The 13463-nt window shown below is 38.5% G+C and overlaps 1 protein-coding gene and 1 long non-coding RNA gene across 6 annotated transcripts in view; one reads left to right on the top strand and one right to left on the bottom strand.

Moving 5' to 3' along the window:
- Positions 1–13463, bottom strand: part of LOC138982409 (exocyst complex component 4-like) — a 44686-nt gene that overhangs the window by 29336 nt on the left and 1887 nt on the right. For 3 of the 5 annotated variants that reach the window (XM_070355678.1, XM_070355683.1, XM_070355682.1), the window contains exons 4-8: positions 4437–4499; positions 2996–3134; positions 2321–2409; positions 1931–2007; positions 835–997 (exon numbers count right to left, since the gene is read on the bottom strand). In XM_070355678.1, the coding sequence (XP_070211779.1) occupies positions 835–997; positions 1931–2007; positions 2321–2409; positions 2996–3134; positions 4437–4499 (531 nt within the window). The remainder of the gene's footprint in view (positions 1–834; positions 998–1930; positions 2008–2320; positions 2410–2995; positions 3135–4436; positions 4500–13463) is intronic. The other 2 variants (XM_070355680.1, XM_070355681.1) reach the window with 2 other exon arrangements.
- On the top strand, positions 6227–13430 carry LOC138982407 (uncharacterized). The gene is made up of 3 exons (XR_011460863.1): positions 6227–6639; positions 6801–7592; positions 10077–13430. It is a non-coding gene; the product is annotated as an uncharacterized lncRNA (long non-coding RNA).

Raw genomic sequence — 13463 nt, 5'->3', positions numbered from 1 at the left:
GACAAATAATTCAAAATAACTACAATGTATACAGTAGAACCCCCCTTTTAAGACCTCCAAAAGTCTTAGAAAATCAGGTCTGAAAGAGTCTTAAAAATGGGTAAATTTACAGAGGTTATGAACTAAATGACCAAGAAAACAGGGTTTTAAAAGGGAGGAAGTCTTAAATTGGGGGGTCTTAAAAGGGGATTCCACGGTACAATTAGATTGAGAAGACATCTTTCCAAATCAATGCTGATCAAAAAAAGGCAACCCGCAAAATGCTCCTAGTTCACACTCCCTTTCTCTTTACATCTAGGTGAAATATAGCTTGCAAGTTCAAAACAATTAAAAAGATCAAACAGACTACTGTAATCATTTTTTTTAACTATCTCTTCAGCGTTTGTTTTGTACTAGAATAACGTATGCGTACATGGAATGACATTGCGGGTTACCTGAACATTGACAATGACGAAACAAAGATTGTGTGTGTGTGTGTGTGCGCGTGCGTGTGTGTGTGTGTGTGTGTGTGTGTGCGTGTGTGTGTGCATGCGTGTGTGGGTGTGTGTGACCATGTTTGAATTTATTCGGATTTAGTTCTCTTTCCTTGTTTGTATTATGATTGTGTAAGTGTAAAGCGCTCTGGGCTCGTCACCACGAGGTTTACGCGCTATATAAGTAATCGTTATTATTATTATTATTAAATAACATTTCTCTGTATCAGTTTCATTTCTACCATAAAGCTAGGATTTTGGTGGGGTTAACCAAAAAATAAAAAGATCCTCAAGGGTATATTTTCATGTGTTTTAAGTTTTACAACAATAAACATACATCATGACAAAAAAAACCTCTCACTACCACGTGAAGTCACTGGTGTGTCAGCACCATCCGTCCATCCCCAAACGCTGGCATCACGTCTACTCAGACGATTAGACCCACCCCTTTGCAAGCTAGGTGTTTGTACTGAGCGCACGTAGATCTGACGATTCAGCTCCTCAATCAATTTTTCATGCAAAGTCTGAAACAGAGGTAAAACCATCTATAAACTAATAAACAATGTTAATATTAAAAAGTTATTTCAAAAAGTTACTTTCTTTCACCCCAAGTTTTACATTCATGGCAGTACAATTTTATTCTACGTTAGTACCTGATCTCTCTCTCTCTCTCTCTCTTTCCAGGGCCGGACCAAGTTCATTTGAGGGGGGGTTCCAACTGAAGGCAGGGGTCCAGGGGCCGCCGAGGCCCCGGTGGGGTGCAGGGGCAAAGCCCCGCTGGGGGGTCTGGGGGGCAAAGCCTCCCATAAGCCGAGAAAATGTTGCATTTGTGAGGTCATTTTTTGGTCTTTCCTTGCAACTGGGAATCAAAATTACACATTTTCAACAGTAACAAAATACTTCAGATATTCATTTACCATAGTGGTTCAGTGGAATAATCCCAAATGAGTGAGTTGGAGAAATTGAATTAAATACTGCAGTACTGAAACAACACGTGTTCAATCTGTCTCAAACACACGCGGAAGTGGGAAAGGTATAGGGGCGAGCACTCAATGATCTCACAGAGTACAGTACAGTCCCTTTCCGAAACATCGGTTCCCCGATAGCGCAGATGATATCTTGTTGCAATCGGTTCTCTGATACTATTAATACTAGTGATAGTGTAGCGTGTGACTTGACTTGCGGCCTATGATGATGGACTTATAAGGGGGAGGGCAGGCCGTTGTCGACTTGATGTTGTTCATAATTTTAAATAGCTTTAGAAGACCAAATAAACTAAGGGAGTTGGGGGAAGGGCTTAAAAAGTCCACATATTTTTTCTTCTTTTCTCTGAGAGGTACATCGGATGGCCAGGGGGGGGTTCCGGAACCCAGGAACCCCCCCGCAGATCCGGCCCTGCTCTCTCTCTCTCTCTCTTCTCTCTCTCTCTCTTCTCTCTCTCCAACAAAGCAACCCACCTCTTTTCTTCCCATGAGTTCTGAACGAAGGTCTCTCAAAGCGTCTACTCCAGCCAAAGGTCCCTCCAGCTTGGCCACTGCAAATACAACTTAAGTGTCCTTAATCACTCAAACTAACCTGCGCTGCAAAATTCAAAATTAACAAAGTAACTAGCTCTTTATCTCAGCTGAAAATACAGCAAACTCATCCGAGAACAAAGGGAAGTAAGCGCACTAAATGCATACACCATGTGCCACAACAGTTATTTTCTACAGCAATTTCTTGCATTACATACAAAAAAATGCTTTAATTGTACAGGCTTTCAGTTTTACAATGAACTGTATTTTCTTGTCTTTTACCCAGATGAAATGACTTTCATCAACTGTGACATCAATGTTTCTAAATGTTACCTGCTTGAACAATGAGGTCAGTGGCATGAAGGTAGAATTTCTTGGAAATGTATTCATCCATCTTGTCAGGAACTTCTTTAATTTGCTCTCTGAAATAAAAACAATCAACCTATTTGCTGAAACCTCAGTGGCAAAATGGTCTGAGCCAAACAAAAATAAATAATTTGAAACAAAAGACATGTCTTCCCAAAAGGGGGTGTGGCAGGTTGGTAAGGAAAGGGCTGCAGCATCAAAAGAGATTCAAACCATAACACACTAACAGACATACAGGGATATGAAGAGCTGTGGAAATGGGCAGGCCAGGAGCCGGTTGACAGCCTGACTAAGGAAGAAGTGGGGTTGGATTGAAAACCAACCTTTGGAAACCAACATCCAACATCACCCGCCAGGCTCTCACTTGGAGAAAGAGGGGAAGGTCAAGAAATAGCTGGAGGCTAGACGCGGAGGCAGGGCTAAAGAAGCTGGGTAACAGCTGGACAGTGGTGGAGAGAACAGCCCAGGGCAGAGTGGGAGTGAGAGAATAAACATTGTCAATGGCTCATATTCCGCAAGGAACAAAGGGCCCAAGTTAGTAGGTTAGACATACAGGGATGGATGCAAATACACACTACAAACACACAGAGATGCAGAAAGACAGTCAGACATACATATAATTACACAGACAAACACACTAACATCTGTTCCAGCATACTGAGAACTGCCTTGTGCTCCACCCCATCACGCCAAAGTTTGCGTAGCTCATCACGCTTGAAATGCAGCAGAGTCTTGCACGAAGACAGGTCCTCCTTAATCTTGCGAATCTTGTCACGAGAATCTAAGAATTTACAGAGGAAGCATTTATGAAAAATGACATCCAATGCAAGATGAAACATAGAAAGATGAAACATGGAAATAAGATATCTGTTTATGCAGAACACATGTAACACATAAATCTAACGTCTTCATAATTTTAAGCTAGCATTTCAGTTAGCTAATCAATTCTTTCACATTTGTTTAAAAGCAGATACTAAATGAATGTTACATTAGAGATACTTTGAGGTACGAAAAGAACACAAACATAATTATTATTATTTGTGCAAAGAAAGGTTGATTTTCTATAAGAGTAGACAAGATGTTTGTTTTTAATTTACATTCAAGCATGGTCATACTTAACCCCTTCACTGCCCAGCACGTACTAGGTACGTGGTCATGTTTGGTTTGTCATACGCCCATACTAGTACTTACATCAGCACTTTTCAGGACATTTGTGACCCTCCACGACGGTATGAGTCGCATGTCACCTTTGCATGATTTTTATATTTTTACATGTTCCTGAAGAGTTTTTTATGCTCTATCCAGTGGTGAAAACCGTTTTAGAAAAGAGCGAAAACTGTTTGAGTTATAAGCCTGTGACTAAGGTGACCCTCACACTGTTACCAGACACTCCCCGGACTTGTATTAAGCCTAGCGCAGAACCGCGCGAGGTGACATGCGACTCATTTCGTGGTGGAGGGTCACATTTGTGAAAACTAAATGGGAGGTAACCTCTGTCCAACTTCTTGTAGGGGTTTAAACACAGTTCTTTCCCATTGACCGTTCAGATAAGTTAGTACTACGTGGTAAAAACATTTTTAGAAGTTTTTTCCGATAGATCTATAAAATTCAAAATGGCGGCCGAAAGTCGGACATCAACTCGTAGACCTGTTTTCAAATGATACAGTGTTCTGGAAGCTCTACAAGAAGTGATTTATGGATTACCACACAGAAGAATACTGTTATGGGCTGTAATGTGAGTACCTGATGTTTGACACCAGTTTTAGCAGTGTTTTCTGTGGTTTTACGTGCTGCAGTGTGTGTGTGAAAGTTTGGAAACTGTAATTTTTGACAAAAATGGTCATTATATCGATTTTTACTATAACAATCACAAACAAAGTCCCATGATCATGTTATCACATAATAGCCAAGGGTGTAAGCAAACCACATGCCAAAGATCTAAGAGATATCTCAATAAATGATTGAGCAGTGAACAGATTAGTGAACCTACCGAAGAAAGCGAAATTTGCCCTGGCGCACAGCAATACCAAAATGCTGTTATACTGTGGCAGTGAAGGGGTTAAATGCTTTAGGTCTGGCTTACCATTGATACTCTTGGTCATCTTCCCAAATGACTGCAGAATTTTGTTGACATCTTTGTAGTTTGCTGTTTGAAACCAAAAAAAAGTGACCAGTTACCCTTGGAGTTGACATTAAGGGGAAAAACAATAATACAAATGAAACAAGAAGAGCAAACGCTCGATCGAGTCACTTTCGCAGTTCTGAATATTATATGAGGCATCAGATGGACAGGAAGAAATTGCTATTCACAACACAATGCATACCTGAAGAATTCAAGACATACCTGTGACCTTGAAAAAGGTCAAAGGTCACCAAAGCAAACGTCAAAGTGTAGAGGTCACTGGGAGTCACGTTCACATAAAATTTGAGCCCGGTCACTTTTATAGTTTCCGAGAAAAGCCCAACGTTAAGTTGTGTGTTGCCGAACAGAAAAGGCTAGTTATCTCCCTTGTTTTTCTGATAACGTTCGTAAAAGGCTACAGATGTAAATACTTTGATGTAAAGAATAATCCTACAAAGTTTCAATCACATCCGATGAACTTTGTCAAAGATATAAAATGTCTAATTTTTCCTTTGACGCTGACCTGTGACCTTGAAAAAGGTCAAAGGTCAACGAAACCATCGTTAAAGTGTAGAGGTCATTGGAGGTCACGACTAAACAAAATATGAGCCCGATCGCTTTGATAGTTTCCGAGAAAAGTCCAACGTTAAGGTGGTGTCTACGGACGGCCGGACGGCCGGCCGGCCGGACAGCCGGCCGGCCGGACAGACTAACACTGACCGATTACATAGAGTCACATTTTCTCAAGTGACTCAAAAACACAATGACGAATCAATTGGCCTGACATTTTAGTTTTGAAATTAAATTAATTAAAATAATATAAATTTATGTATAAAAAAACAGATAACAGACTTACATCTTATTTCACAAAGAAACACTCATTTATCCATTCTGCTTTTATCCAGTCAATAGTCAAAATAAGCAAAAGGATAACTCTTCAACGTACTTGAGTTCTAAGGAAGGGTGAGCAATCATTCTCAATAAATCAACAACACAGAAATGATTAATCATTACATCTGTTTTCATCAATGTTATTGTTTGCTTGTTTGTTTATAATTCTATTAAAGTGTAACTAAACAAGCAAAAAGGAAAAAAATCGTTCAGCAACCTTTACACTTTGATATCAAGAAGGGCCTCATATACTGTCGAACTGCGAAAAAAAAAAATTTTTTCTCTCACTCGGACACTGTTTGACGGACATGTGAAGTGCGCGCCAGGAACGACAATCTTCTTAGTTTTCCTGATTAATGCCCTTAATTTTTGGTTCTGGTACTTTCAGTTCCGGCTGTTGTCATCAATCTACCAAAATAAAAGATCAAACGGAGTTTTCGATTTTTATTTCATGGTTCAGAAAAATATTGCTTATTTTCTGAAGTCAACTGTTTTAGCGAATCTTTCTTTGATTCTTAAAAGTCATTTCAGATTTTTGAAAAATAGTTAACGGTTAGTAATTACCAATATATCGTAAACAAACATATCGATAGGTTTTGGTAAGAAGACACAAGTGCGATGAATGTGGTACCAGTATTTTTGTGGTAAGTAAGGATGCATTTCTTTGCTGTAAGCACATTTACAATGCACATTTAATCTGTTTAGCAACATAAACGAAAGCATGGTACAGTGCCGCTTGTTTGTGGTCTATCTTTTCGCGGCAGATGCGTAACAATTAGGGTCTCAGTTGGAAAAAGCTGCTCGGAACCAGAGCAGATTTGGCTTGGGTTCTTTGAGTGTGAATGATCGACGAGTGGCTTGACATTTTTAACGAATCATTACTGTAGCCTACTTGAAACCATCATCTGTTTCTGAATTTGTCATCAGTTATGATTGAGCAGTCTCATAGGAATCGTCCATAAAATGTTAAACCGAAAAAGGGCAGACGATTCTGAATCACACAGGCTGCTGTACAAAATCAGATCTAAAACGATATTTTGAACTGCGACGTCTGCGTAAATGCCCTGTAACAAAATACCTTGTCCTGGTCATGTGTATACACATCAGCTTCTATTGGGAAGATCAGTATTTTATATTAATCACAAATACAAGATTAGAAATAGTTCTGAAGATCGCCTTTGATTTCAGTTTCAGCGGCAAACTAGCAGATCTGTCCAAACCGGCATCGTTTCATGGTTGAAACTTGAATAATCCCAAATAGATCTGAGTGGGGGTAAGTTTTATAGTATTTCAATTTTTTACGGCAGTTTTATTTAAAGATAGTGTAGTGGATGTCTCTGGTGAAGACTACAGTTATATGAATTTTTTGTTGTAATATTAAAATGATTGTTCTTTATTTACACAATTGAATAATTTGTATTTATTTGTTTGCAGATCACGGCATACTGAGTGCTCCAAGAACATACGCCTGCTGGCATTTTGTGTCTTTTCTGAAGACGTCGAGGCAAGCAGAAGTCACGGTCCTGGCCACACACACACACAATGACATGAACAAGAAATGATATTTTTTCATGGGCATATCCAGTATTAAAACTTTATTACCATGCAAACGCAACGATTAGAATTTAGAGAAGGTCATCGGTCACACACACACACTGGGCGGATCCGGAGGGTTCCGGGGTTTCCGGACCACTTAGGAGCCGGCCTTTGTATTCTAAGTGACGATTTTGGAAAGAAGTTGGCTAATTAGTTTGCTCAGGTTGCGCCAGATCGATCAATTGTCCTTGTTGTGATTCAAATTTTTCTTCTTAATATATTTACTTTTTGGGAAGGAGTATTAGGGGATGTTTCTTGGCTCAGATTGATCCATTTTCCTTGTTTTTATCAACATTTGTCGGACCCCCCCAAGGAGGTTGAACGCTTCGCGTCTTCAACTAAACGAAAATTTGGAAACTCCCCCTTAAAAATGATGTGATCCGCCCCTGCACACACACAAACACACACAAATAGAGAAGTAATAAATGGATACAGTTTTTCTTTATTTAAATTACAATCAGATGTGGTCGTAGAACAGGCACTGTGAACAAAACCTAGCATGATATACCACTTGTGTGATGTTTCGGTCAATATCTTTATTTTTCTTTCAGAAATACATTGGCGTTTTGAATGTCAAGGGAAGTGATACAAATGCTGCAGCGGCCTATCAAGAACGCGAAGGCAAACAAGGTAAATACCTACTTCTGACATTAGTTTACTTATTAACTCTTTCTATACTGGCCATTATCTCCCCAGTCTCTCCCCAGAAACTGGCCATTTGCATGGGTTTGCAAAAAAATACTCAAAAATAAACAAAACAAGATGCAGCCTTCAAACTCATAGGTTTTATTGTGAATACATTGCTAAAACATATGCCAAAGTTTGGTTTCATTGTTGTGAAAAAAAATAAAAATATGATGTCCAGAATTTATGGGTATATTTTACGCAATACGAAAAAGGGGGTATGTATTTTGACTTAGAAGCATTTTTTCTTATGAAGGCTCTGTTTGCAACAAAACTGTTTCTGTTTACTTGTATGAAGATTGTGCTTACACAAAAACATAACAAATACCAACTGATTTTCCATTTGGTGGTCATGTGAGCATTGTGAACATGTCCGAAAAATCTGATCACACACCATGTGGTCGATTTGCAGACCTGAACGGCCAGTGTATGGTGGCAGAGTTGGAAAATAGGAAAAGTCTTGATGCCAATCCTTCATCAAAAACCGAAGAAAATCGTCATTGTAATAAGTTTGCTTTATTCTAAATCAAACGACTAGGATAGATGACAGACACAACGACAAACACATTCAATTCTATGTAAAACATACACAATGCTCACGTTAACAAGCTGGCCATAACAATGTGCCCATCGTGCATGAAGTGTGGCTTTGGTCGGATCAGTAGCCGTGCTTTGTCTGCGATACTAAATATGAAATTTTGTTAAAGCGACGATTTAGCAATGTTGTTGCTGCTGCTGTTGTCTGTTCTTGTCACGACATCTCGTTTTTTCCCTCCTGATTCTGAGAAGAAGCTGTTTAATTGTGATATCAGGCCTAGGAACCCCTGATTTTCACTTGGAGCATTCTCAAAGAAACTTAGCGTATGTTAAGAAAAATGAGTGTACTCCACACTTTGTCTTTTGTTGTTCGTTGTCGTTGCATGTCTACCGTTCCACAGCCACCTACTATAGCTGATGGGGTCTATGTCGACCAAAAGAATGGGATTCACTGTAGGTCGAGTTCCTGTAGGTGGATTCTCTGTATACCTAAGACTTTAAAATTGGCAATCTTGTATACAGGGAATACCACAGGGTGTAGTTCCTGTAGCGTTTTGCTAATATCAATGAAAGTCACGTGATGCTTAGCGACATCGTTAGAATTTGATGTTTTTCGATCTTCTTTTGATATTTCTTAGAAATTCGAGTATGGTTTGCAAGTTTTATTGAAAAACTGCACCCTGTGGGATTCCCTGTATACTAGATATGCCAATTTTAAAGTCTTAGGTATACAGGGAATCCACCTACAGGAACTCGACCTACAGAGAATCCCACTCTTTTGGTCGACATAGACCCCATCAGCCCTACTATAAGTGCAAGTGTTAAATGACGTATTTCCACAAAAGACTGCTTGCAGAGAATCATGTGATGCCAATGACAGGTAAGGACATGTGGTAATACATACTACGTTTTGGAACCAGGGAAAAAGCAGCACAAATTATTTATCAACCAAATTGATTGACTTGTGCACCACGACAAAAGTTTTCTTTGATCCATAAAAGGTCTTTTGCCAGAAAAATTGCTCTGAACATCAAGTACCCTGCAAGTTGTCACACATTTACATTATTGAAATAAAAAGAAAACACACCAGTAACCAGGTTAGGTACGTTAATATCTATAATCAATATCTCGGCACGTTACTGCCTTCTTCGGGATGGTAAGCTGAACATTATTGAACAAAATAATCGGTTTAGATTATATACTTTGATTCCTGAACGAAGAAGCAGAGGTACTGCATACAACTAGGACTGTAATATCAGCTTTTGTCTGAAACACACACACATACACTTATAAAATTAATGCAATGTCATTGTATGAAGCCAGAACATTCACTAACTTACATAGTTGGTCACACAATTACCCATCACTGAACAATAAATCGAAGTCGGGTGGATTCAATGACTAAAGCAGTAAAGGCTTTGAAAAAACCCTCATCACAAAACATCCCCCCCCAACAACAAAAAATAAAATAAATGAAATAAAACAGGTTGTGTATATAGCGCAGTAAACACCATGCAGGTACAAGCAAAGATTTGACAGTGATTATCCTTGTTTTATATAGCACACATTTTCTAGTTTTAATCTCTCTCTCTCTCTCTCTCTCTCTCTCTCTCTCTCTCTCTCTCTCTCTCTCTCTCTCTCTCTCTCTCTCTCTCTCTCTCTCTCTCTCTCTCTGGAAAGTAATTTATTGACCTGTGGGTTATTTGCGTTTGTATACACATTGGTGATTCGTAAACTATGTTGAAAGAGATTGTCAAACATTATTATATGGGGTGTCTTAAAAAAATGTATATCAACAAAATCTGTCATTATTATCAGGCACACGGTTTTAACAAAGCTATGTCACGGAATGCAACATAAGTGGCTTAAAAAGTCGTGTTTTTGTGTGTGCAGGATATTCGCTAGGACAGGACCTCAAGCTGAACCAGCACAACAGCGATGCATTCTTCCATGGCTTCCACAAAAGTCTTTCACCTATAGCGGGCATTGCATACAGATAGTCCAAAGAGGGTTAGGGTTACCCTAACCCTCCTTTTTAAAAATTCTTTAGACCAATTATCCCTCTGTTCCCATGTTAAACATGGAATAATTCTGGACAAATGCGAGGACGTTAGCTTTTTTTTATTTTATTTTTTTTATCATTTTACTTATCATTAAAACTTGTTTAGATTTCGATTCGTAAACCATTTACAGTAATCCTTTGTTTTTTAACTTTGTTCATCTTACCACAGTCACTTCGTTGTTTAGAGTTATCATTAAATTTGTTACCATTATGCAGGAATAATGTAGAATAAAACCAGGAGAGCTTTCGGTAGAAGATATTTCCTGTGTCAAAAGTTAATGTTTATTCTGATTGATGGGTGCTCCAAACTAAGTTATTTTGACTGCCTTATTCGAATTCATTTCCAAGACAGGGCTGAGAAGTGGAGAAGCTTGGGAGAATATCGTAAAAATTGTCTGGGTGTTTATGCAAAACTTTCGAATATGTCAGATTTTACTTTAGAGATTTTAAATACTGTTAACTGACAGAAATGCTATAACTTCTACACCAATTGACTGGATCACTTCATATTCAGCATACTTAAACTTGATTTTATGCATGTGCAGTTCACAAAGTGGCAAATTTGTAGGTTAAATTATCTACCTTTTGCATCACCAATGACACCAACGCTTTCGTGTCTGAGGATTGCCCTGAACCTAGCTGTAACTGCATGCTTTCTTCGGGTCATCGATAGTCTGGGGGTTGAAGGGGATGTTTTTACATACTCAGACATTCAAAATAATCAAAAAGGTAAAAGCCTGAAGGGTTTAAATTAGGTAAAAATGGCTACCGCTCAATGTCAAAACTCGTTCTGTTTAGTCGACCCCCGAATTTGGAGAAAAAAATTAAAATTGCACAAAAGTCAGACCATTCAATTTACAAAATTGCCACTTACTGGAAAGGCAGAACATAAACTGAAGTTAATGAATACCATATATAAAATAATTGGTTCAACAGATGCAGAAGTAATTTGCATGGTTGTGGGTGTCCTTTTTAGGGGGGTCAACCCTGTAGAAGAGACGATTTTCTTTAATTATCAATCCGTAATATATTGTTTGTTATGCATACAAGATTAACATTGACAAATACTTCAAGACTCCTCATTGATCGTAAGAAATGTTGTGGTTTTTTTGTTACTGACTGATTCACTTTCTATTCACTTTACTCTACATAAGTCACGACAAGAAAAGCAAGGGAGGTAATTTCTTCGGAAGAGGTAATTCTCTCCCCTCAGAACGATTGTTGTAGTTTGTTTGATTTTGTTCCCTTCTAATAAGTATGATTTAAAATAGATCTTTACATCTTGATGTGAAAGGCGCAGTACCCCCCTCCCCCCAGGATGTTAAATTCTAGGTTGTGTCCATGTAAAATCCTGATCCTAGTCAAGATCCGAGTTGGTTTTTCATGCAACTGTGCCTCTTTATGCCACTCAATTAGACATACTTTGCAATCCATAATTGCACGAAACTAAGTACAGGAAATACGTTGTTGTCGTGTTTTTAATATTACATAATGAAATAAAAAATGTCACAACTGGTTTCGTGTTGGGCTTTCTCTCTCCGTCTGAATCTCATAATTACTTCCTTCTGAGGCCTGAAATGTGTTGCAGGCATTGTTCAGCTTACATTTATTGTTACAATTTTTGTGGATATGTTATTAAGTGTGTCTGTGTTTCTATCATTCGTTATCAGTGTGGTTAAAAAAAAAAATCACACGTCAAAGTAATTTACCCTTCATCATTATCAAAACATGCAGATACAGGTAATAAATATTTGTGATACTTTAAACAAATACAATGTTTGTTTGTTGCGTTTTTTCTTTTTTTCAGAGCAAACACACATCGTATTTGTTCAAACGTGTATATTCTGCACTTTCTAATACCCTGCATGGATCTCCAAATCAAGAATAATGAAAAGTCGTCAAATAGCCCTGCAGCACTCACACGAACATGATAGAAGCTTGCATGCATGCAGCCAGGCTCGCTGTCTTCGGCTAAAAGAGCTTACCGTTGGATCTTCGCTCAGACAAATGTAGCTGTCTTGTCCACTTGCTCCTGTCGCATAGATCTGCAATGTGCAACATCATCTTTGATTAATAAGTCTGAGGCACAGACAAACACACACGCGCGCACATTTGCGAGAGAATGCACGTCAGTCTATTCAATCAAACAGTATAAAAACATACCACAGACGTGGTGGTGGAAACTGGACATTCGCCGTATAACAAAATCAAGAGATTCATTTGTGTGTGTATGTTTAATCAAAAGTTCATCTTGCGCACATTCAGTCTGTATTGTAACAGGACCCATCCCGTAAAAACTTCGAACAGATCTATTAAATTCTGAAATCCTTGACAAGTTTTTTTTCCAATCATCTGTATCTGACCGAAGTAAAAAAATATAAAAAATCAGCCAGTAGTCTACACGCATCTACCCCCTTACACGACAATACATATGTGGCGAAAAAAGGAATCGAGAGGGGGGGAACAAGGAATAAATTAGATCCAGAAATAATTCCACTTCATCATTCCAAAATTCAAGTGTGAAGTGATCAGATACTGTGGTAAAGATACGTGCTTAGTGTCACAACTAAAAATACAAGCCCTAGGGTTTTAAATAAAGGAAACAATTAAAGTTAAGGAAAGATCAACAGAAATGTCGAGAACATGTAAAATATTGTACTTACAATCCGTTTCAGCATGCTCTTCGAATAATAATCTCCCAGTCAGCCTCGTGCTTACGACTTCGACAGGATGTTGCCTCTCACGCTGAGCCAGTACATTTGGAGTGAATTCAAAGGCCAGAGATGCAGTACAAGCACATTAGTTAGATCCAATTCATTTACATTGCTACCTTGCTCAATTTATGGCTATTTCTGTTGGTAACATCACACATGTGGCAAGCAGTGCTTGTTGCCGACTCTGCTGGGACAGGCAGCAGACGATTTTATTTAGGAACCAAATTTTGATTGGTTAAAACATAAAACCGGAACTCAAAGTACCACTTGTTCTTTGGAAGTATCAAATCAAGAACAGATAAGCAGGTAAATCTGAAATGGGTTCAACACTTTTAAAAAATCGTAGTAAATCAGAAAACACAGTAAACGTTGGAAAAATCGTCCAGTATCGCTTCTACAGGTCTATACTTGGACAAAACATAAAGCAATTCAGTAAAGCTGACACTTCAAAATGTCTGTTTAGTTACACTTTAACGACCACAAGTAAATTATTTATCAACAAGT

The sequence above is a fragment of the Littorina saxatilis genome, linkage group LG12, assembly GCF_037325665.1.
Source record: "Littorina saxatilis isolate snail1 linkage group LG12, US_GU_Lsax_2.0, whole genome shotgun sequence".
NCBI classification, from domain to species: Eukaryota; Metazoa; Mollusca; class Gastropoda; order Littorinimorpha; family Littorinidae; genus Littorina; species Littorina saxatilis.
The sequence above is the reverse complement of the archived record's forward strand: the minus strand, read 5'-3'. Positions and strand labels throughout refer to the sequence as shown.